Genomic DNA, 26138 nt, shown 5'->3' on the forward strand with positions numbered 1-26138 from the left:
ATAATTGAAATTTTGACGAGAGTTTTATTAAAATTTAGAAAATAATTGAATTCCTAAAGAGAATTTTATTATTTACGAAAATAATTGAATCCCCGTAAAAATTTTATTATTTATAAAAATAATTGAATGATTGCGAAGAAATTTATAAAAAAATTTGTAAATAATGAAATTTCTGTGAAATTTTTATTATTTTTTGAAAATATTTAAAAGTTTGTGTAGAATTTTATTAAATTTTTTTTAAATAATTGAATTCTTTTGAAAAATTTTATGAAAATAGTAGATGATTGAAATGTTGATGAGAATTTTTAAAAATTTTGGAATAGAAAATGGGATAGAAAATTTTATTGTTAATTTTAAGTAGTAGATGGTCCAGCCCTTTGCTATCAGACAATAAAAAATGTGATAAAAGGATGTTTAAATAAATTTCCTTTAATTTAAATAATTTTTATGGGCTGCTATCAACCGAAATTGTTGTGAGATGTTGCTCAACAATATTCTGCCCTAGGGAATGAAATAACAGCTTTTATCATTAGCATTGTACAAGTTCTGACATCTATTAGATTATTGTTAATTCAATATTCAAATATACCCCCATGGATTCAAAGAAAAGAACATAAATTTACATTTTTACTAGGATGTTAGATGGTATTTCTCAGACTTTAAAAAAAAAAAATTGTCGATAATTACCACACGCAAATATTAAAGAAATCCTTATTCTTTCAGTGCATTCACGCAGGATCAATTGTTCATTAAAATTTATGACACAAAGATCATTAATCACTGCTGTCTTAATACAAGTTCAGCACGAACTTTTGCGGTCATTTAAACTGAAATAGTAAACTTTTTTTCTTTCCGTTCTTTTTTCCTTTATGAATAAATAATAATAACAAATAACCGAGACTTTTACAAGTTTCTTCCAATTAAAAATTAATTACTATTTCTTTATTTCTTTTCTAGAAAAATTCTAAAAAGTTTCCCTTTTTTCTCCATTATTTTTTAAGTTTCAAAATTTAGAAAGATCGGCCTTTTTCCCTGTTACGTATGTTCCTTAAAATAAAAATGAAGGACCGCTTTATATGTTAAATTGCAAAAAGAAAAAAGTAATAATAATAATAATAAATTGTGTCCAATTATTCGTTAAAATCTGTGCAATTTAACACATAAAAATTCACTTATAAAATTCGTGAAATATATTTTATCGTTAATTGAAAAAAGAAAATTTTGATTTCATTGATAAATTATTGCCTCGTTTATTCCTTTCTTCACTGTATGTATATACATATTATGCTCCTAACGTTACATATATATATATATATATATATATATATATATATATATATATATATATATATATATATATATATATATATATATATATATATATATATAGGAGCATAAAATATCAAATGAAGGTATATTGGCAAATTTTTCAAAAGATTTACGCAACTCGTGCGAACGCGCGCGAGCGCAAGTATAGAAACGCGCGTTTATTGTCGTTGTCGTCTCTCGCTTTTATAGGAGAATGATATTCGGAGAATATAAATGAAATTGCTGGCAATTGAAATGGATTCATGTATATATGTATATATAGGTATATGTATATATATAACAACTCTCGGAAACTTGACAGCGATTAATAAACCAGAAGCATTATATGATTTTACCCGAAAAATTATGAGATCGTCCTGTTCGCCATGTGACAAGATTTGCTACGCGCCGTTGTATTTTTCAGGTCGATTCACTTTTATAAGTAAAAAAGAAAAAAAGAAAAAAAATTCTTTTATAATTTCATAAAATTGCCTCAACTGAAATTACACGCAATTTCTCAATTATTCATTAAATATAAACATGTGTTACACGAGACAAACTTTTACTACAATTTTTTTTTATATATATATTGCCGCCAATTTTATCCAATTTTGTGAAATAAGAAAAAAAAAATTTTATGCGAAATTCGAAACGACTTGAATCGTATTTTGTGATTTTGCATAATGAGGAATAATATTTTACTGATAAAAAAATAATCATAGTTATAACAATAATAATAGTAATAATAATCATAATAAAAAAAATAATAATAATAAATAAAAATTATAATTTAAAAAAAAAATAATAATAAAACATAGTTGCTTTCCCAAAGGTTAAAAAGTGTCATTTTAAATCCTATATTTTGAAATCTAGAATTTAAAATGACTTCTTTAAACCCTAGGGTTAAAAAATAAAAAATAGTTTTAAGAAAGAATCGAATTGATTTTCGACACTGCAGAAAAATAAGGAAGATTTATTAAGTTAAATTAATTATTAATATTTAAATAAAAAAATATAGGGTCATTTGGGTATTTGGGTATTTTATTTTATTTTATATTTTATTTGGATCCACCATTTTGAAATTTAAAAATTCGATTTTAGATTCTTAGTCAGCAACCTTAAAAACTTCTTTTTACCAAGTTGAATGAAAATCTATTAAAATTTGTTCAAGTTATTCAAATTTTTACATTACTAATTTTGTAATGATTGATTGTTTATTTTATATGATACATTATCAGTCAACTGGTTGATTTACTATATACATCTACGAAGAATTTTTATCAGTTTTTCCATCCCTTAAAACAGTAGTATACTTGAAATAACTTGTTTCTTAAACCTCGCTTAACTACAGTGGTGTTTACATTTACCCCGAATTTTAGGAAAATTTCAAAATCTCGGGGTAAATGTAAACAGTCAGTTTTAGGCGATTCAGGTGCATCAATATTTTTTTGAACCTCATAAAATTTTTCTAGGGAACTCTAGTAACAAGTTCATGCAAAAAAAATCCGTTCGTTTTACCTTTTAACAAAAAAAAACTAATGTTTTTCGTGAAAAATAGATATTCCGTTTACATTTACCCTAATTGACCCTATGTCAAAATATATACAATATATTTATTTTTTTTTTATTATATTAATATTATTTAATATAAATTTTATCACTGTAAATTATTTATTTATTTATTTTATTACTTATATTATTTATAGTATTATAATTATTTATTATTCAGTATCACAGAGAAATTTTGAGTCGTCTTAAAGGTTAGATAAAACCTTAAATTAACTTTTATTTCCACTTAGGTTGGTAATAGTCTCATAATAATCAGTGATACCAATCGTATAAAGTTTGTGATTCCCCCTCGTTTTAAATTCACGATTAGTTTTATTCTACTAATTGTAATTTTTTCCTTTTCTTTTTATTGCATAATACAATTTTAATAAAAATCATTTCATTTATCAAAGAATAGGAAAGAATCAAATTTTGCTACAATAGAATAAAACAATAATTAACAAATAAAGAAACTAAATAACAAAAAGGAACAAACAATTTTCCAATATTTTTCGTGACCAAATTTTTTTTGAAATTATAATTTTCATTTTCAATGAAAATGGAAATTGTCAGTCAATTTTAATATATATATATTTATATTTTATTAACTTATTATAAGTCATTATTCATTTTTTTTATACAAATTTTTTTGAAAATTTAAAAATTATTTAAAAGAAATTAAATTTAGTAAATTTATTTTGAATTTAACTTTACAAAAATGAAATTTATTTATAATTTTTTATAAATTGAAAACAAATTTAAAAAATAAATGAAAAATATTATTAAAAAATTAGAAATTAATTTTCTTTTTCCTAAAAACAAATTATCATTGTAAATTTCTTGCGTTTTTTCTCGACTAAAAGAAGAAATGTATTTATCCCTCAAGTTTCCACGAGTCGCATAATTTTTGGGCAATTGTCTCTTGTTTCTTCACGAGATACACTCTCTGTTCTACTCGGTACTTTTCTACAAAAAAAAACATTGTATACCTATATATACAGGTATATACATTTTGACACCGAAGAAATTGTTTAACAAAAAAGGACGCTAACATTTTTACATACACAATTTCCTGCGTGGATTCGTCGGAGAGAATGCAGTTTGTGTGTTAAAGTGGCCCTGAATTCTAATTACCCGCACAATTTAGTACTTTTTACACACAAGTCGTAAAATTCCACCCGCAAGGTATATTTGCGCAGAAATTTAATATATATAGTAGGTAAACTTCAAGGCGATCTCTCGAAAAGAAACAATAGAAATTGTATGTATTAATTTCGCGAATGTCTTAAAATAAAATGTTTTATGCCTTATTTCATAAATTATCAATATTCAAACTTGTCTCATAAATCATTAAACACATAGTAAATTTTCATTTTAATTGATAAAAGAAATTTTTTTCCATTATTTTAAAAACTCATCTCACTGGTATTTTGCATCTTTTGATTTTGTAAAATTCAAAAATGTAAAATTTTTATTTAAAAGAATGTTATTCGAGGTGAATATTTCCTTAGAAAAAAATACTGCAGAAAAGTTGTAGTTTGTAGCATCAATTAGAAGAAAAAAGTAAAATTATTTGAAAATAATGGGAAAAGTTCTATTTTTAGGGGGGCTCTGAAATTTTCAACTATTTGCCATTTTCCTTTTCAAAATTCGTCAACTTAGCCTAAATTCTATTTGATAAAATTAATAAAAATTTCTTAAAATTGTAACACAGCCGATTAATTTGGATTTTTAGAAAAGATAAAAAGAAAGAGCGAGAGACAAACAGAGAATCCTCATGTTCGCTGTCAATAGTATTTTTATGGACATGACCTTATTACCTGATCCTCTGCATTCCATAAAAATGCGAAATGCAAGCGACCGAGAGACGACGATGGGTCTCGTTCTCTTTAAAAATCTCCGCAGTTTCAATATACCTATATATATATATACAGTATAAATAAATTTTAACATCTTGCACGGTTTTTGTTGTACAAAATAATGTCCTAGCAGTTGTAAATTTCTGGTTTTTCCCCGCGCCAAAAAAAAATAAACGCCCGCGAAAAGAAATGTCTAATAATTTTTCATGAAATGCTGAAAAATTGAGTCGCCGCAAGCTCCTTTTCATACTTGCCATTATTATCCTTCATCGATAAATCACTTCAATTCCGGACTATATTATTAAGAATGGTTATGGACTCTCACGCGTTCCGAATTTATTATATCCCTCACGATTTGTCTTCTACATTCCTTCTCCATCCCCCTTCATATTTCTATACACAGTATTTACTCGCGTGTGACCAAAGTTTCCGAAAAACGTTACTTCAAAAAAAAAAAAAAAGTAAATAAATACCGAAAAATTTATAATTTTTGTTTTAAAAATATCGATACAATTTATAAAAAAAATTTATAGTTATAGTCCATGTTTGTAATATTTTATATTTTTTTTTAATTTTTGCACGAGAAGGAAAAGGATAGAAATATCGTTTGGATATATTTTTTAAAGAAAAGGATCAAAAGATATTTCTATTCTTTTCTCTCTAAAAGGTAAAAATTACGATTGTTTCAAACTTGCAAACTTTCGATTTTATTTACTATTAAATTTAAAGTAAATTCATTAATTTACCGCAATTTTCGTCATTTTTTGCATTTGGGTAGCTCCATGCCTAAAAAATCAAAGTTGTCCCCTACTTCTTCGATTTTGTTGAAACTTCGAAATTTTGAAGTGGAATACATGCCAGTAAAAGACACTAAATCGATTTCGAAAAATTTTGGATTTACGAGGTTTTTAAAAAAAAAATTTTAATTTTAAATTAAAATTTAATAATTAATAATAATAAATTATAATTATAATAATAATAATAATAATTATTATTATTATTATTATTATTATTATTATTATTATTATTATTATTATTTTTATTATTATTTATATTATTTATTATTTATTATTATAAATAAATTAATATAATTATTAATTATTTAATTAAATTTTGAAGTGGAATACATGCCAGTAAAAAACACTAAATCGAATTCGAAAAATTTTGAAAAGTTTTGGATTTACGAGGTTTTAAAAATTTTTTTTGAAATTTTGAAAATGGTATATCTCAAAAGAAAATGAATAAAATTTAATGAAATTTTCAGGGAATGCTTATTGTTTACAGACAATTCAAGAAAATATTTAATAAAAGAAAAAATTTTTTTTTAAAACAAATTATTTAAAAAATAATTTTTAAATAAACAATTTTTTGAAAAGTGCCATTTTTTTTTGCTTTTAATAACAACGATCCGATTCCCACTTATTTCACGAGTATTTTCCAAAAAAAAAATCGATGGAGGGTCTGAAACTTTAGGAGATATTGAATTTTTTGTCCTAGCGCGCAACCGTAAAAAGCGCATTTTCAGGCTATACTCTACATACAAACTAATGTTCAAAATCACCTATGAGTCGTAAATTTTAACCGAATTCAATTTTTCTTTTTGGAGAATGTCAGGCAATAAATTTGTAAGAATACTGTACATTTTTTAAATTTATATTTGTTTAAACAAATTATTATTATTGTTGTTAATTACTAACTTTTTACATATTGTACCTAGAGAGGTGTATTTTTTCCAATTTTGCAATTTACCGGACCTTACATAAATACAGATGCAGATTTAAAACATAATTATTAATATTTAAGCAAGATTTAAACAAATTATTATTGTTTATTTCTAATTATTTACGGAATAGTATACTAGAAAGATGCAGTTTTTTATAATCATGCAAATTTACCAAACTTTTTCAAATCCCGATTTACATTGAAAATAAAATTACAATTTAAACAAAAATAAGAATAATAATAATTTGTTTAAAAATTGTTTAAATAATAATTGTACTTTTAATTTTAATCCGGACAGGTCCATGGCAAAAAAATTAAAGTTGTCCCATAATTCTTCGATTTCTATGAAACTTCGAGAAATTGTCACAGAACACATGCAAATAAAAAGTGTGAAAACGATTTTTTAATTATTTTTTAATCACGATTATAAATATTAAATAAATAACAAATTGCCTATATTGAAAGCTTTTGAAATTTGAATATATTCGGAGACATTGAGAATAAAAACACTTTATTGAGTTTACAAGATTAAGTAAAATTAACTTTTGGAAAGCAAAATAACACAATTAATATTTAATTTAATTGTTATTAACAATTATTTAAACAATTTTTGAACCAAAAGTCAATTCTTAGAAACAATTATTTTAAACAGATGAGTTTTAACTGAAGTAAATAATGATGACATTATTTAATTTGTCATATAAATTTAAGAAAATTTATTAATTTTTTGTTAATAAAAAATTTTTATAACAATAAATCGCAGCACAACTAACACACTTATCATATCGTTAGTAGGTATGCAATATCATTATTTAGTTCGTCAAAAATATTTCACAAAATTTATTAAATTTTTGTTGCGAAAAATGATTATAACAATAATTGTTTTAAAAAACTATGTTTGTTAAGCTTTTATTCCAGAGCTATAATAATAAACTTCTGATTTCATAGAAATCAAAGAACTAGGGGACAACTTTAATTTTTTTGGCATGGGACCTGTCCAGATTAAAATTAAAAGTACAATTATTATTTAAACAATTTTTAAACAAATTATTATTATTCTTATTTTTGTTTAAATTATAATTTTATTTTCAATGTAAATCGGGATTTGAAAAAGTTTGGTAAATTTGCATGATTATAAAAAACTGCATCTTTCTAGTATACTATTCCGTAAATAATTAGAAATAAACAATAATAATTTGTTTAAATCTTGCTCAAATATTAATAATTATGTTTTAAATCTGCATCTGTATTTATGTAAGGTCCGGTAAATTGCAAAATTGGAGAAAATACACCTCTCTAGGTACAATATGTAAAAAGTTAGTAATTAACAATAATAATAATTTGTTTAAACAAATATAAATTTAAAAAATACACAGTATTCTTAAAAATTTATAACTTGACATTGTGCAAAAAGAAAAATTGAATTCGGTTAAAATTTACGACTCATAGGTGATTTTTAACATTAGTTTGTATGTAGAGTATAACCTGAAAATGAGCTTTTTACGGTTGCGCGCTAGGACAAAAAATTCAATATCTCCTAAAGTTTCAGACCCTCCATCGATTTTTTTTTGGAAAATACTCGTGAAATAAGTGGGAATCGAATCATTGTTATTAAAAGCAAAAAAAAATTGAACTTTTCAAAAAATTGTTTATTTAAAAATTATTTTTTAAATAATTTGTTTAAAAAAAAAAATTTTTTTTTATAAAATATTTTTTCGAATTGTCTGTAAACAATAAGCATTCCCTAAAAATTTTATTAAATTTTATTCATTTTCTTTTGAGATATACCATTTTCAAAATTTCAAAAAAAATTTTTTAATTTAAATCCAAAATTTTTCAAAATTTTTCGAAATCGATTTAAGGTTTTTACTGGCATGTTTTCCACTTCAAAATTTCAAAGTTTCAACAAAATCAAAGAAGTAGGGGACAACTTTGATTTTTTAGGCATGGAACTACCCATTTAGGGGTTTTTGGGGTCGCTGCCCAGAAATTTGCCTCATCACAAGGAGGTTACTGAACTCTGATCCCATTTTTAAAAATTCGTCCGCCATACTAGATCCGACATTTTGAATTTTGAAAAACTGATTGCATATTCGTAATCAGCGATCCCAAAAATCCTCGAATAACAAGTTTCAAACGAATCCGATCAAGTTTAAAAAATTCGTCCACCATTTTGAATTTTGAAAAACTGACATTAAATTTTTAATCAGCATCCCCAAAAACCCCTAAGTAACATGAAACCTTGAAAACCCCCAAAAAATTTTCGATTTTGTAATTTTCTTGTAAATCTTGGCCTAAGCATTCTATTTTTATTATTGTTATAATTAAAAAATTACTACCCAGGTGCGAATTTAGGTTGGCCGCCAGAGTTTGAAGGTTGGCCCAAGGTTGGCCTAACTTTGGCAAGCGAAGTTTTGGTTGCCAGAGTTTGCCCAACTTTGGGAAGTACTAGTGCCCACAGTTGGCCCGACTTTGCAAGCCAACCATTACATGCAGAGTTTAACCAACCGTTGGGCCAATTTTGGGGACAAGGGTTGGCACAACTCATCAAAACGTAGTTTAAAAGACTTTCAGTTTCGGTCGGACGAACTCTGGGCCACGGTTGGCCCAACGGTTGGCAAAACTTTGTCAAATGCAGTTTAATTGACTTATACTTTCTGGGTCGGCCAAACTCTGGGCCACGGTTGGCCCGACAGTAGGCAAAACTTATGAAACGCAGTTAAATTGACTTAAATTTTCATAGTCGTCCGAACTCTAGGCCACGGTTGGCCCAATGGTTGGCAAAACTTTGAGAAACGCAGTTTAATTGACTTACATTATTTTGGTCGGCCGAACTCTGGGCCATGGTTGGCAAAACTTTGTCAAATGCAGTTTAAATGACTTAAACTTTCTTGGTTGGCCGAACTCTGGGCCACGGTTGGCCCAACGGTTGGCAAAACTTTGTCAACCGCAGTTTAAATGACTTAAACTTTCTTGGTTGGCCGAACTCGGGCCACAGTTAGCCCGACGGTTGGCAAAACTTTGTCAACCGCACTTTAAATGACTTAAACTTTCTTGGTCGGCCGAACTCTGGGCCACGGTTGGACCAACGGTTGGCAAAACTCTGTGAAACGCAGTTTAATTGACTTACATTATTTTGGTCGGCCGAACTCTGGGCCACGGTTGGCCCAACGGTTGGCAAAACTTTGTCAACCGCAGTTTAAATGACTTAAACTTTCTTGGTCGGCCGAACTCTGGGCCACGGTTGGCCCAACGGTTGGCAAAACTTTGTCAAATGCAGTTTAATTGACTTATACTTTCTGGGTCGGCCAAACTCTGGGCCACGGTTGGCCCGACTGTTGCAGCTTTAATATACATTTTGCGTTATGCACTCCCATGTGAGCGTAGCGTAGTGGTATGTATGAGATTGTGTTTAATAATAATAGGTAAAGGTTATATCTGATGTTCCCGCTAATAATAACGTGTTAATTGTTTAAATAATTTAGTTTTTTAATAATTTTTTACCTTTGACTGTTGAAGTTGGCAAAACTTTAAAAATTGTGGTTGGCCCAACTTACGCATCTAAAGTTGTGCCAACTTTGGCGTCAGTCTTTGGACCAACCATTGAAGTGTATAGTTGGCACAACATATGCATTTAAATATTAAGAAGAAAGAATTATCTATAATTAATATGCATTTAAAGTTGGGCCAACTTCCTTATGAGTTGTCGGGCCAACCATCGTCGCCATTAGACGGCGAACAGTTATCATCTGTATGGTTGGCCCAACCTCTGGCACGAGAAGTTGGACCGACTTTGTAAAAGTTGGCCCAACTATGGGCCGACCAAAATATCGCACCTGGGTAATTCTTTATTGCAAATATATTTCTTTCATAAAGTAGAACAAATTTGTGAATGTTTGGAAATCAAAAATATTTTTATTTTTGACAAAGTTATGAAGGTTCGAAGTGAAAAGACGTTTCTATCGGAACCGTTGGGCGTTAAAGGGTTAGTTACAGTTACATTTCAAATTTAGTACGAAATTAATTTAAAAATATCAATAAGAATTTAAAAATTAACAATATAAAATATTTTTACTATAAATTTTTAACTATTTAAACCATACTCTGCGTTAAATTGTTGTGCAATCGTAGATACGATTAATAATGGGTATGAATAAAGTAAACAGTTAATCAAACAATAAAGTTATTTAAAATTAATTTTAATTTAAAGATTAAAAAATGTTAAGTTAGTAATAATTTTATACTTTAATAAAAAAAAACCGCTGCCAAGTTGTATATTTTTTTTTATAATTTTGGTGCTCATTTCATGAACACTTTACTTCCTCATGGAGATAAAAATAATAGAAATATATAAATAACTTTTTATAAATATATGGCAAAAGTGATTGAATTTTGAGTCAATAAATATAAATGTATTTTTAAATACCCTACAAGATAGTTACAATAATTTAATAGTTAAATAAAAATTTTCAAACAAAAAAGTTAAGAAAATGCCATTTTTCACAATTTTTGGTTTTTAAAATACCAATAATTTCGAAATTTATTATCGAATTAGGTTCAAAAATAGGTCAATCGAAGCGTTTTTTAATGCTCTACAAGTTTGTAACGATAATTTTAAAGTTACTTCTACATTTTTCAACAAAATTTTCAAAAAAGTCTTATTTTCCAAAATTTTTTATTTTTAAAAGTTTAATAACTCCGGTTAATATGGACGAAAAATGTTCAATTAGGGCTCAAAAGATGCGTCTAAAAAACTCTACAAAATTATGGAAAAACATTTATAGGTGTCCTAACATTTTTTTTAAAGTTATGGGCAAAAAACGTTTTTTTGCAAAATTAAAAATCAAAAAAAAATTTAGTTAAAATTTATTAATATATCAGAAAGTACTCTCACTTTATGTCCGCAGGTGAGATCTACAATTTAAAAAAAAATCAACCCAAAAGCTCTTCATGATTTCGAGATATTTATGAAAATGTGATGTTTACACACACACACACATACGGAATGATATTTTTTAAAATGTAATTTTTGAACTCCTGAGGTCAAATAACATAAAGATATGTCAAAAAATCGAACTCGAAAAATTTTGTTATTACAATACTTCCTCTATGAGGAAGTAATTTAATTATTAAATTAAGTTTTAAGTAAAGTAGATAATGGAATAAAAATAAAATGCGTTGTACGCATGTCACTTGAAAGAGAAAAGGCTAAATGATATCTCTATCTTTTCCCTTCTCATGCAAAACTTTGCGATTTAAGCTCTAATTTGGCCCAATTGTGATTTTTAGGTTAAATTCTATAGAGTCAAATTAACTAACCTCTTTTTGAAAAAGTAGATGAAAATAAGGAAATATTTTTTTAATCTCTTCAAGTACCTGCGTTTATAATAGAAAAAAAAATTTTAAAAACAAATTACTTACCTCTGTGATGAAAATTCCTCAACTCCAAATAAAGTCCAAGCTTGTCTCCCCTCTTAACAGTTGTATTAATTCGCCACTATTATTTTTGTCAAATATCCTGATATTTTACCCTGAAGTAAGCAGATACCGTGAGGCAAAGTAAAGCGTCCATCTCCTATTTCCAGAAGCACTTATGTCACTTCACACTCGGATGAAACCTAGAAAAGAAGATACATAGTAACTTTTTTTCGGTAATTTTCCCCAAATGAGTTTCATAACTGAAAAGTACTTAAATTCCCATTAAGGCGATAAAACACAATATAAGTTTGCAAAACTAGTTCAATGTATTTTTTAAAAAAAAATTTAATTTCCCAAATGCGCCACTAGTCAAATTCTCAATTTTTTGGCAGCTGCCCAATCATGCTGTAGATGAAATTTTGGAACTCTCTTTTTATCAACTACCCAACCCTGCAGGACAAACTTTACGAAAATTTCATATCGGAATATTTTTCTTCTTTTTTTAGTTTTTAGAATTTTCTAAAATTCTATCAATTCTGAAAAGTTTGGACGCAGTTCACAAAAGAATGATGCATTTGACTAGAGGCGCATTTTGTCAAGTTATGGCCAATGGATAATTCTTAATCGGGAACGTAATCGGAATCGCAAGTACAAGAATGAGTAAGAGAAGGACAAACAGTTATTGTCCGTCTGTATACTCATTTTTAAGATTGCGATTGTATTTACGTTCCCAATTGAGAATCAATCAATATGTACACAAATAATACAAAAAGAGTGTTTAAACTAAAAAGCCAACACACAACAGGGTTGCAAAAGTCGTTCGCGAACGGACTGCACGAGATAGAAAAGAATATTTCTGTCTTTTTCTAATCAGTGCTTTGCGTTCACGAATGACGTACGAGAAGCAGTTGTGCTTAGGCCTTAAGTCGGTCACGAACGTATTATGCTTAGGCCTTTAGGTTCGCAGTTAGGTTAAGGCCAACGCAGAATAGATCTGTAACCGGAACCGCAATCGTAACCGTAAGCGTAAGAATGAGTTAGAGAAGGATAAACAATATACCTATCCTTCTTTAACTCATTCTTACGGTTACGCTTACGATTGCGGTTCCGGTTATAAATCTATTCTGCGTTGGCCTTTAGTTCAAGTTGATTCGATCCATTTGATCGCAAAGAAGCTCGGTTGAATGACAATTACCGATATTTTTTAGTTTTACTTATTCGGAAAACTCGATGTAAATCCGCAAATAATTACGGTGTAAAATAATCGGTGATAATTCATTTATTCTTCGCGTATATAAAGTTTTTGTAGAAAAATTGAAAAGACAAATAAGCAAATAAGTTTATGAAACTTTTAAAACTGAACACGTACACAGCATTGTTTCTTTGGTTATCAACAATAGGCTGTCAGTTTCAACAGATAATAATGGTTTTTGAAAAACACTTTAATTCTTGTTACTTTTCAACTATTTTTTTAAAGCAAAAAAACAGGGGTTTGGTCTTAGACTTAATTAGATTACCCGAGGTTAAGTTGCTCACATAGGGTTAGTTTCCAAATACACAGAAGAGTGATTTGTACATTTAAATTAAATATAATTAAAAATTATTAAGAATAAATAATATTATTTAATTATATTTAATTTTTAATTATAAGTCATTTCTAATTACATTTAAAAATTCCTAATAATAATTAAAAATTGTTGTTAATAATTGAAAATTACTTAAAATAGTTCAAAATTATCCAAAATATAATAACATAAATTAATAAATCTGATCAATTAAAGATTAAATACACAATTATAAACTTGACGGATAAATGTCTAGAAAAAGTGTAAATTTTTCCCCCTATTATGTGCTTGCTCTTTATATGGTTTCGAATATGAAAATAAATGAGACCCGTTTGCACGATTATAGTTCTCTTTTGGAACGTTTGTGTAAGTAGAAAAAGTATGTTCATGGGAGCCATTCGTGAATGCAATCACAGAAGTAGAGTGAATCACACGGGGAATAGAACAAGTTGAGAGTGAAATGTGCTTTCACTCTTTTGCTCCTTTTCTTATAACCATGAGAGGACGGTCACCTACTTAACTTTTATAAAACGAATGAATTCATATATATATATATACCCGATGCGCACATAAGTCAATGTTGGAATTTAAATTCGTGCAATACATACAAAAATTTTGTCTGTATATATGTATAAGTATATTTTGCGCCCAAGGCAACGCAACGTTGGGTATATATATATATATATAAAAAAATTTCTTTGCTGTTCGCGTCGGTTCCAAATAAATATGTTCCCTCTACACTTTTAATTTTATTCAATTCACATGAGTAAGCCTCAGGGAAATTTGAGGGTCAAATTCTCTTCTTAACAAAAGAACGATTCTAAAAACTATATATATATATATATATATATATATATATATATATATATATATATATATATATATATATATATATATATGACACTTCATGTCGCGATGGAAATTTTCAATTTAAATTTCATCATGTCATTGACTTTTGAAATTTGAATTAGTCAAGAGATTTATCATATAATTTTATATTCGAATTTTGCCGTATCATTCAATGATTTCTCCGGCATTTTATTTGATAGTACTTTAAAGAAGCACGGCATGTTTTTTAATAATAATGTAATTATTAACAAACAAAAATTATTACTCTTATAAAATATATTTTTACTTTAGGTCCTCTTTTGACTTAAACCGTTTAAATTAGTTAACTGAATTTTAGCTTTGAGAGTTTGATTTTGAGACGTAAAATAATCATGTTAACCAGTGAAATAAAGCTGTAAGTAAATATTAAAAATTCAATATACACGGAGAGAAGAGTTGCAGTAAATGTGACAGAACGCGTTTAGTAAATCATTTAGTGCACCGGTTAGTGGCGCCAACTGTATGTTTAGTATAATACACTACGACACCTCTCTGTTTAGTAGAATATACTGTTTGCTCAGTGTATCTTACTATCTTACTAAACAGTGCAGTAGATGGCACTGTCTGTACCGTCAGTCCAAACCTAACGATTCTGTTTAGTAGATTTAACTGCCATGTCAGTAGAATCTACTACGCCCTTCTCTCCGTGTATGGCGTCGATTTTTTTAAATTTGTCCAATTCGATCAAAAATTATTACTCGGTGGTTTTTGAAGTCACTACATACGAATGTTACCTTCATTTTTTTAAAATTCAAAATAAATGCAATATGGCTGACGAATTTTTAAAAAATTTATTGGATTCCCTATAGGAATTTGGATACTCAAGGTTTTTTTTTATCTCTGAATAGAAATTTTGGTTTGGTTTTCTAATATTCAAAATCGTGGATCGTTTCGAAAAAATCGTAATAAAAGTATTTATTTAATACAAAGTAACAGATCCAAAATATCGTTTCAAAAAAATGTTAATATAAACGAAAAATTCTAGTCTAATTTTCTCTCTACAAATTTAAAAAAAATATGTAATTTTAATGATAACTAATGACGAGAAATTTTCTTGCAATTTTTATTACTTTTTTCAAATATTTCATTATTTGTACGCGTGATTATAATTGATAGTTATGTTTCTGTAATAAAATGAAATTAGGGGCCATAATTCAGTGTGCGAGAGGACTTTTTCTTTTTTTTTTTTGATTTATGTATAACACATTGAATTTCTTCAACGAATCTATAAATTCGTCTTCTGTCAAGTTGAGTAAAACTTTCAGAATTCATTAAAAAAAATTGCGGCGCACATTTTCTTTTTTAGAAAAAGGAAAGGTGCTCTGTCTCTCTCTCTCTCGACTGAAATTTTTTTTTAATTTTTTTTTTTATTATGAAAGATAATTTCTCGTTTGCGTTTTGTGTAGGGGGATTTAAAATCCGCACATATTCGGATGAGGGGCCAATAAATCTCGATGTTTATATAGAGGAAGCTCTTTTGCTTTTTGGTATGAAGTCGGTTTGCGAATTTTCATGAATAAAATTTCTCTCCACATTGCACCACGCAGTGAGCAAACGGTGACATAGGAATTATTTCAAATTGTACGTTAAAAACAGCAAAAGAAATTCGCTTGCACGTGTTTTATATATATGTACAACAAAAATTTCATTTTTATTCTTTATCCACTTAAATTCTTTTCTTTTTGTTTTTTTCACTTTTCTTTATCTTTTACTCTTTCTTTTTCTTTTTTACTCTATCTTTTTCTTTTTTACTCTTTTTTCTATTTTATTTATTTATTTTTAAAAAAACAAAATTCTCGTATTTTGTCAGAAAAATGTACGGAAATATAACTTGAAAATTTGTACTCTAGCTCTATATTTTAATGACTGTGATTTATTTTTTCACTTTCAACGTTATTGTTAAATTTTTTTCTATTTATTCTCAATTTTCTTTTATTTTTTTATTTTTTCTCTTCCTTTCTACTTTTATATCCTTTATTTTATTTACTTTTCTTTATTTTACTTTACTGCGCTCTCTTTTCCCCGGATTTCTTTTCTTCGCATTTTCCAATTTATTCTCTTCTATTTCTTTGCTTTTATTTTTATTATAACTAACAATTATAATAAATAAATTATAATAAAAATAAATTAATAATAATAATAAGTTTAATAAATACTAAAAATTAACAAAATTTATTCCTATTAATTATTATTATAACTAACAATTATTTTTTAATTAATTAATATTTATCATTTAAATAAAATGATTCGATTAATTAATATTAGGAATAATAAATACTAATATAAATTAAAGATAAGAATAACAATAATAATAATAATTATATTATTATTTCTATTATTTTTATTAAGATTTTTATATTATTGTTCTTATAATTCAATTTTTGTTGTTGCTACTGTTGTATATTTATTATTTTTCATCAAAAATAACAACTTTAATAATTAATAACAACAATAATTGTTAATAGTTAATAATTAAATATTACCCTTAATTTACTTTTTTGGAACAAAATACTCAATATATTTTATAAACGCTCGACTGAATGATGTTTCAATTTAAGAAATGAAAATTAAAATAGGATAAGGAACTTTAATCTGAGTTAAAATTAAATTAAAGAGCAATTACATTTAATTGAGTTGAAGAAGAGAATTAAAATTTTCACGTGTACGATCAGATTATCGGGGACTGTTTAAGGATTAAGTGTTTCTTATTCAGGAAGAGGAATTTTAAATTGACTCCTGCCCGCAAGCGATAAATTAACTGGCGCGATCTTGAGTAGAATTTCACGTTTCACGATCATTATGATTGGAAATTACGTATACATACATATATAGCGCGATGAATGAACTGCTCTCGATTATTAATCACTTTCTCCTTCGTCACTATTGTTTTTTTACATTGATTGAATATATATATATATATATATATATATATATATATATATATACAATGTAGATGAAGGATAATTGATTTTTTACTTTCTTAAAAAAATATTATAGTATACTATCTTAGTATAGTTTTTTGCCGTTATTACATAAATGTATATAATGTTTAGTAAATTCGATTATTCTATTATTCAATATAAGAAAAAAAATTTTTTTAACATGTTCCACCCCTTAAAACCACCACTAACGTATATTACTACCCCAAAAAAATTGATAATTAATCTAAGTGATAAATTAATTATATTTTTTAGCTCCTGTCTGCTTTATAATTATTTATAAATATTCTCTGGTTGTTCAAAAATGAAAAATAATTATAAATAACCACTTGAACACCACCCTCAAAGTCAAATAGCCACCCCTTGAAGATAATAGTTTTTGTGAATATTTAAAAAAAATCTATAGATTCTAAATGCATCTAAATTATAGAAAAATGTTTCTAAGTGACACAGATATGGATAATAATGTTAAACAGCACCCTTGAAACCCACCCCTATTTCATAATTATTCTTACATACATACTGTCAATAGTTTTGAACAATTAAAAAAATAATTTTTATTGATTCTATACGTTTCGAAAATACGAAAAAATATTTTTATGATGACTAGGTAATGATAGTAAATGTAAACTACCTTTTAAAAATCGGGCAAGTGCGAGTTGCACTCGCATTAAGATCGAGGGTTCCGTACACCAAAAAAAAACTCATTTTTTATAAAAAAAATATATATAAGAAATATAATTGATTAATATTAACATATGGGCAATTCTACGTGAGATTTCAGTCGACCTCTTAAAATCGGCCAAAAATATTTTTTTTCTATTCTGTATTGAAAAAAAACAGATACGTATTTTTTTATTATTTTTTTGGAGGCCAAATTTTTGAGTTATGAATTTTCAAAATTTTCGCTTTTTAAATGTAGCTATATTTTTAATGTCAGATAACTCAAAAAATATTGCTTCTTTTCATTTTTTGACAAGAGAAAAAAAATTTTGTTTTTCTTTCTACTTTTGAATAATCATAACAAAAAAATTTTTTTTTCATTTTTTATTAAAAAAATAAAAAAAATTTTTAAACAAATTAATTTTTTTTAACTTTGGGTATGATAAATTTTTAATTTTCTTTTTCTAAAACATACCTGGAAATGATAAGAAGGTTTTGCAAAAAGTTTCAGAGTGGGCCTGACAAGTTTGATGGGTCCAAAAAAAAAATTAAGCTGTCCGTGCAGGTCGCACGCACGTGGCACAATGGGATTTTTTTACAATTTATTATTAAAAATTGTCTAGAGCCTACAAATTTTATCGGATTTTGATTATTATTGAATTTTTAGGCTCTAAACAATTTTTAATAATAAATTGTAAAAAAGTCCCATTGTGCCACGTGCGTGCGACCTGCACAGAGAGCTTAATTATTTTTTTGGACCCATCAAATTTGTCAGGCCCACTCTGAAACTTTTTGCAAAACCTTGTTATCATTTCCAGGTATGTTTTAGAAAAAGAAAATTAAAAATTTATCATACCCAAAGTTAAAAAAAATTAATTTGTTTATAAAATTTTTTTATTTTTTTAATAAAAAATGAAAAAATTTTTTTTTTGTTATGATTATTCAAAAGTAGAGAGAAAAACAAAACTTTTTTTCTCTTGTCAAAAAATGAAAAGAAGCAATATTTTTTGAGTTATCTGACATTAAAAATATATCTTCATTTAAAAAACGAAAATTTTGAAAATTCATAACTCAAAAATTTGGCCTCCAAAAAAATAATAAAAAAATACGTATCTGTTTTTTTTCAATACAGAATAGAAAAAAAATATTTTTGGCCGATTTTAAGAGGTCAACTGAAATCTCACGTGGAATTGCCCATATATAAACCTATTGAGCTGAAATTCGGTACACATATGTATTTTTATTACATATAGATTAAAATTCCTAAAAGTTCAAAAAAGAAAGAGAAAAGTGTCATTTTTTGCAATTTTTTCGTAAAAATTAAATTTCTTTCCCTCCTAGTTCGCAAATAAGTCCGTCAATCGAGTTCGCTATATTTTTCCTGTAATCTGCAATTGAAACTGAAGATCCCTACCGAATTTTAGCTCATAAGGTTGAGATTTGTAAAAGTTAAGGGGGGGGGACGAGTCATTTTTTGCAATTTTTTCGAAAAAATTGAATTTCTTTCCCTCCTAGTTCGCAAATAAGTCCGTCAATCGAGTTCGCTATATTTTTCCTGTAATCTGCAATTGAAACTGAAGATCCCTACCGAATTTTAGCTCATAAGGTTGAGATTTGTAGAAGTTAAGGGGGGGGGACAGGGTCATTTTTTGCAATTTTTTCAAAAAAATTCAATTTCTTTCCCTTCTAGTTCCCAAATATCTCCACCAATCAGGTTCGCTATATTTTTCCTGTAATCTGCACTTAAAACTGATGATCCCTACCGAATTTTAGCTCATAAGGTTGAGATTTGTAGAAGTTAAGGGGGGGGGACAGGGTCATTTTTTGCAATTTTTTCAAAAAAATTCAATTTCTTTCCCTTCTAGTTCCCAAATATCTCCACCAATCAGGTTCGCTATATTTTTCCTGTAATCTGCACTTAAAACTGATGATCCCTACCGAATTTTAGCTCATAAGGTTGAGATTTGTAAAAGTTAAGGGGGGGGGGTACAGGGTCATTTTTTGCAATTTTTTCAAAAAAATTTAATTTCTTTCCCTTCTAGTTCCCAAGTATCTACACCAATCAGGTTCGCTATATTTTTCCTGTAATCTACACTTAAAACTGAAGATCCCTACCGAATTTCAGCTCACTAGGTTGAGATTTGTAAAAGTTAAGGGGGGGGACAGGGTCATTTTTAGCATTTTTTTAGAAAAAATTGAATTTCTTTCCCTCCTATTTTGCAAATATGTTTGTCAATCGGGTTCGCTATATTTTTCCTGTAATCTGCACTTAAAACTGATGATCCCTACCGAATTTTAGCTCATAAGGTTGAGATTTGTAAAAGTTAAGGGGGGGGACAGGGTCATTTTTTGCAATTTTTTCAAAAAAATTCAATTTCTTTCCCTTCTAGTTCCCAAATATCTCCACCAATCAGGTTCGCTATATTTTTCCTGTAATCTGCACTTAAAACTGATGATCCCTACCGAATTTCAGCTCACTAGGTTGAGATTTGTAAAAGTTAAGGGGGGGGACCGGGTCAGTTTTAGCATTTTTTTAGAAAAAATTGAATTTCTTTCCCTCCTATTTTGCAAATATGTTTGTCAATCGGGTTCGCTATATTTTTCCTGTAATCTACACTTAAAACTGAAGATCCCTACCGAATTTCAACTCACCAGGTTGAGATTTGTAGAAGTTAAGGGGGGGGACAGGGTCATTTTTTGCAATTTTTTCAAAAAAATTCAATTTCTTTCCCTTCTAGTTCCCAAATATCTCCACCAATCAGGTTCGCTATATTTTTCCTGTAATCTGCACTTAAAACTGATGATCCCTACCGAATTTTAGCTCATAAGGTTGAGATTTGTAAAAGTTAAGGAGGGGGGACAGGGTCATTTTTTGTAATTTTTTCTGAAAAATTCAATTTCTTTCCCTCCTAGTTCGCAAATATGTCCGCCAATTGGGTTCGCTATATTTTTCCTGTAATCTGCACTTAAAACTGAAGATCCCTACCGAATTTAAGCTCATAATGTTGAGATTTGTAAAAGTTAAGGGGGGGGGGGACAGCCCATTTTGCGTAGCTGGGACGGACACACGAGTGATTTCATAAGGGTTCCGTCAGTTCACCTATGGTGTACGGAACCCTAAAAACAACCCTAAGGTCAAATAATCACCCTTTGTTGAAAAAACTTTTTGTGAATGATAAAAAAATCTATAGCTTCTAAATGCTTCTAAATTATAAAAAAAATGTTTCTAAGTGACACAGATATGGATAATATTAATAAGCACCCCCCTCGAAACCACCCCTATTGCATAACAAGATTCAGGCGAATCTAATAAATTTTTTTTATTTTTTTTGTCCGCCATATTGGATCCGCCATTTTGAATTTTTGAAAACTAACATCGGATTCGTAAACAGCGACCCCGAAAACCCCCGAGTAACAAATTTTAGGCAAATTGGTAGATTTTTTTTTCTTTTTTATTTTTTTTTTTGGGGTAGTTTTTATTAATTTTTGTTACCTTCCTCTTCGATATTTTTTTAGAGTCTTAGAATTAATTTCTTTACTTCAAAATTGATTTTTGAAATATCGGTTTAAAAAATAAATTCGCGGCTTTTATAACGAAATAATTTTGTTATCAGTAACCTATTTGTTGTATGTATTAACTTTTTTTTGTTTCTTTGTTTCAGTGACCTAATGAACAACAATATAACGCACATTCCAGTAAACGTTTTTCAACATTTTTCTAGTCTGGAAATTTTGTGAGTATTTTTCTCTTCTCTGCGCAGAAAAAAGAGAAAAATAAGTTTTTTTTAACAAAAACAGCTATTAAAATTTTTATTTTCTAAATTCTTATAGTTACTTTTTGTTCTATACATAATTTCCTTTTAATTTCTATTTTTCACTTTGTTTTCCATTTTTCTAAATTACAAATTTGAGGAAAATTTTCATTTTTTCCCCTTTTAATAATTTTTTATTTTCTTTTTGCTTATTAGCAGTTTCTGTTCGAAATTTTATGCTTTTTAGCTTAAATTTTTATTAGAGGGGTGGGAAGAAGTATTTATTCTGATATTACTAAAGAAAACTAAACTAAAGCGAAAAAAACAAATTGTACAATAAGGGAGCGAAAAATGCCTTGAAATTTGAAAATTCGTGGAAAAAAGATTGATGATTCGTGTGTATTACATAATAGGATAGCAATGCAGTCTTTTAAAGTTATAGGGACAAAAAAGGATAAAGAGACAATTTAATATGTATGAGAGGTATTTTTCAGGTTACTTCGACGCAATCATCTCAGATCCATTGATGTCAATGCATTTACAAATCTAACAAATCTTAAAGTCCTGTGAGTATTCTTCACTATTTTTTTAATTTTACCCCCCTCCCCCTCCTCTTTCTCTCATTAAAAAATTTTTAAAAATTATAATACCCCTAAATTTGAATATTCAAAACTAAAGATTTAAACTCTATATATAAAAAAATCATATTTCCTTTTCTAGAGAACTCGATGACAACGAGTTACTAGAGATTCCAAAGGCAATTGCTTTACTGCCATTTTTAGAAGACTTGTAAGTAATCACTAAATTTACTCTATAAATAAAAAAAAAAGAGAAAAAAGACTTTAAACACATTTTAAACAATTTTTCCAATCGAATGAAAACATTATTTTAAAAATTGGAAATAAACGCGACGGGGAAAAATTTCGAGTAACCAGACTTTGGATCTTTTAAGAATTATTTTTAAATATATTTAAAACTCAATTATTTGTTTTTCTTGTTATGTATTTTTAATTTTTTAATAATTTCAAAAAAAAAGAAATTCATAAAGATTTGCAGTTGCAATTGTTACAAAAAGTTGAATTTTTGTACATTTAAAATTTAAATAATTGTGAATTTCAAAGAACTTTCTGTTAATTATTGATTTATTAGGTCTCTGAATTTAGCGTCGTAACGCTGAGCGTCGAAATAAAATTTTTTCGCAAAATCGAAAAGACAAGTTTTTTGAAAGATTTTATACTAAAGAAATACTATGAAAAATTATTAACTCCCTAGGTAAATAAAAGAGGGGAAAGTGACAATTTCGACGCTAAATTTAGGGACATTGATAATTGACTTAGAAAAGAATTTTTGTTAAGGAGTCTCAAAAAGAATTGAATGTCGAAAAATTGTCAATCTTTAGAATTGCTTTTTAGATTTCAAATTAAATTTTTGAATTTTAATTGACACTGAAAGTTTTTATTCATAAAATCGACTTTTTTCACCTCTCAAAGTCGATCCAAGGCCTAAAAAGAAAAAAACAAGATAAAGCACAAGGGATAAATTACTTTAACAAACAAAACAAAAATTTATCAGATATACGATTCTTTTCGGGTAAAGTTAATTTTTTTTTTGCCTAAATTTTTCAGATCGTTATCAAATAATAGGATACAGCGGCTGGAAGCGAATGATTTACAAAATACTGTGTACCTGGTGTCTTTAGATTTTCGTGGAAATCCCATAAGAGAAATTCACGAGCACACTTTTCAGAATCTTGCACGACTTCGAAAATTGTAAGAGCAAAAAAAAAAAAGAAAAAAAGAAATAAAGAGTGAGAGAGAGAAAGAGAGAAAAGCGAATGAAATGAATGAAATAACGAAATATCTCACACGACATTGAGATTCGCTAAAAATAAAAATCTGACTAAGAATTTGTATTTCATTTCTTTTAGAATTTTCTCCAATGTAAAGGAACTTATTGAATTCCCCGTTTTAAATGAAACTGCAGCCTTGGAAGTGTTGCGACTCGATCGAGCTCAAATTCAATCTGTTCCGGAAAAACTCTGCCAAAATTGTCCAAAACTTAAGAGTTTGTGAGTCAATTTTAGAATCTTTTCGCTTTTTAGAAAATGTAAATTATTAAAAAATTTATTTTTTACATTAGAAAAATGTTTACTTACTATTTTTTTTAAATACTGAATTTTTAATTATTCACAGACTTCGCACTCGATAATTAATTTTAAAAAAGTAGCAAAAAATATCTTTCAAACTAAAAAATAAGTAGTAAAAAAGTAGCTATTGAAATATTAAACTTGACGACCAAGAAAACTTGTTTTATTAGACACTTCACAAAACTGACAAAAATTCCATTCCATATTTTTTATTTTCCTGACTTTTTCCTAATTTTCATCAAAAATATTTACTTCCTTCTTATCCTGCTAATAAATTTAAATTCCTGCAAAGAATTTTATTATTCATGAAAGAATTTAAATATTTATAAAAATAATTGAATTATTGCGAAAGATTATATACAAATTTTTAAATAGTTCATTTCTTTCGACTAATTTTATGCAAATTCTAATTTAAATAATCGAATTCCTCAAAAATTTGTATTCTTCATGAAAAGAATTGAATTCTTACGAAGAATTTTACAAAATTTTTTTAAATAATTGAATTCTATTTGGAAATTTTATGAAAATAGTAGATAATAGTAGATATTGAAAATCATTGAATTCCGAAAAGTTTTTAAAAATAATTAAATTTTACAAAGAACTCAATTAAAATTTTTGACAATAATTGAATTCTTGCGAACGATGTTTTTAGAACTTTTGAAAATAATTGAATTTCCAAGAAGAAATTTATTACTTTTAAAAATAATTGAATTCTTGTGATGAATATTGTTATTTATGAAAATAATTAAATTTTGCAAAGAATTTTATTAAAATGCCTAAAAATAATTGAATTTTCAGAAATAATTTTGTTATTTATCAACATAATTGAATTCTTTCAAAGAATTATTTATAAATATAATTGAATTGTTGGGAAGAATTTTATTAAAATCTAAAAGAATAATTTAATTATTTCAAAAAAATTTAATAAAAATAAATTGTATTTAAAATAATTGATTTCTTTCGAACAATTTTATTAAAATATTTAACAATAATATTGAATTCCTGTGAAAAATTCTAATATTTTTGTAAATAATTAATTAAATTCTTCCAAAGAATTTTATAAAAATTGTTTTAAATAATTAATTTTTTCGAAATTTAATAAATATTATGAACATTTTATTTTAAATAGTATTGAATTCTTGTGGAAAACTTTATTTGTAAAAATAATTAAATTTTTTGATTAATTTATTTAAAATAGTATCAAAAATAATTGAAATTCTTCGATGAGTTTTATTATTCACGAAAATAATTGAATTCTTATAAAATAAGATGTAAAAGTTGTTGATCAGTGTCAATTTAAATAGTCCAAGATGTATATTTTGTCATTTTATTCGTCTGATCATGAAAATAATATTTTATAAAAATTTTTTAGCTTTCGCTCCACGACGCAGAACCTCCTCAGAATTTAATTCTGTGAAATAATTGAATAATTATAATTATAATTATAATTATAATTGAATTCTTGTTTAGAATTTTACGAAAATTTTTTTTAAAAAATTGAATTTTTATGAAAAATGTTATTATTAGTGAAAGTATTAAAATTATTGTGAAGAATTGTATAAAAATTTTGTTAAATAATTGATTTTTTCGAGATTTTTTTGAAAATCCTATTGAATTTGGAATATTTTTTGAAAATAATTGAATCAATTAGTAGCATAACGAAAAAAAATAGTAAATAGTAGGTTTTAGTAGATGAGTGCGAAGCCTGTTATTCAGTTTTTATTAACTAAATTTTAATTAACTAAATTTTATTTTACTAAATTTTAATTTACTAAATTTAAATTTACTACATTTGTCAATTATTCAATTTTTATTAATCAAATTTTTATTCACAATAAGTATTTTTATTTTACTATAGTTTTATTTACTCAATTTTTATTTACTCAATTTTTAATTACTAAATCTTTACTTAATAAATTTTTATTTACTACATTTTCATTAACTAAGAAAACTTTTAAGTAAAACTTCTGTTTTCTCTAAAAAAAGTTTTTTAAGAAGTTTCTTTTAATGTCTAAAAATGCGAAGACAATTTTTCACTTCAATTAAAAGTTTTTAAAATGTTTTCAGATTAAATTAAATTAATAAATACATGAATTATTAATTAATTAATTTATTTATTAATAAATAATCATTATTAGTGAACATTTTTAATAATAATTTTATATTTATTAATAATTAAAAATTAGTAAAATTAACAAAGTTTTGAAAATTAAATTTAAAAATTTTTTTGTAATCAAAAAATGAGGAAGAAAATAAAAAAGTTTCCATATTACTTTCTATTGATTGAAATATATTATTCATTTTGGAAAAATTGTCACTGGAAATTGTTA

At 26.7% G+C, this 26138-nt stretch overlaps 1 protein-coding gene and 1 long non-coding RNA gene across 3 annotated transcripts in view; one reads left to right on the forward strand and one right to left on the reverse strand.

The window, feature by feature from the left end:
• LOC122498487 overlaps positions 1-26138 on the reverse strand; it is a 139961-nt gene that overhangs the window by 107858 nt on the left and 5965 nt on the right. Inside the window, exon 2 of the long non-coding RNA XR_006301233.1 lies at positions 11859-12055. This is a non-coding gene — a long non-coding RNA (uncharacterized LOC122498487). The remainder of the gene's footprint in view (positions 1-11858; positions 12056-26138) is intronic.
• Positions 1-26138, forward strand: part of LOC122498482 (lutropin-choriogonadotropic hormone receptor) — a 71431-nt gene that overhangs the window by 36811 nt on the left and 8482 nt on the right. For both annotated transcript variants that reach the window (XM_043606231.1, XM_043606233.1), the window contains exons 2-6: positions 21573-21644; positions 22157-22228; positions 22383-22451; positions 23288-23431; positions 23590-23730. In XM_043606231.1, coding sequence (XP_043462166.1) covers positions 21573-21644; positions 22157-22228; positions 22383-22451; positions 23288-23431; positions 23590-23730 — 498 coding nt within the window. The remainder of the gene's footprint in view (positions 1-21572; positions 21645-22156; positions 22229-22382; positions 22452-23287; positions 23432-23589; positions 23731-26138) is intronic.

Source organism: Leptopilina heterotoma, unplaced genomic scaffold (assembly GCF_015476425.1).
Source record: "Leptopilina heterotoma isolate Lh14 unplaced genomic scaffold, ASM1547642v1 Lhet_15, whole genome shotgun sequence".
Taxonomy (NCBI): domain Eukaryota; kingdom Metazoa; phylum Arthropoda; class Insecta; order Hymenoptera; family Figitidae; genus Leptopilina; species Leptopilina heterotoma.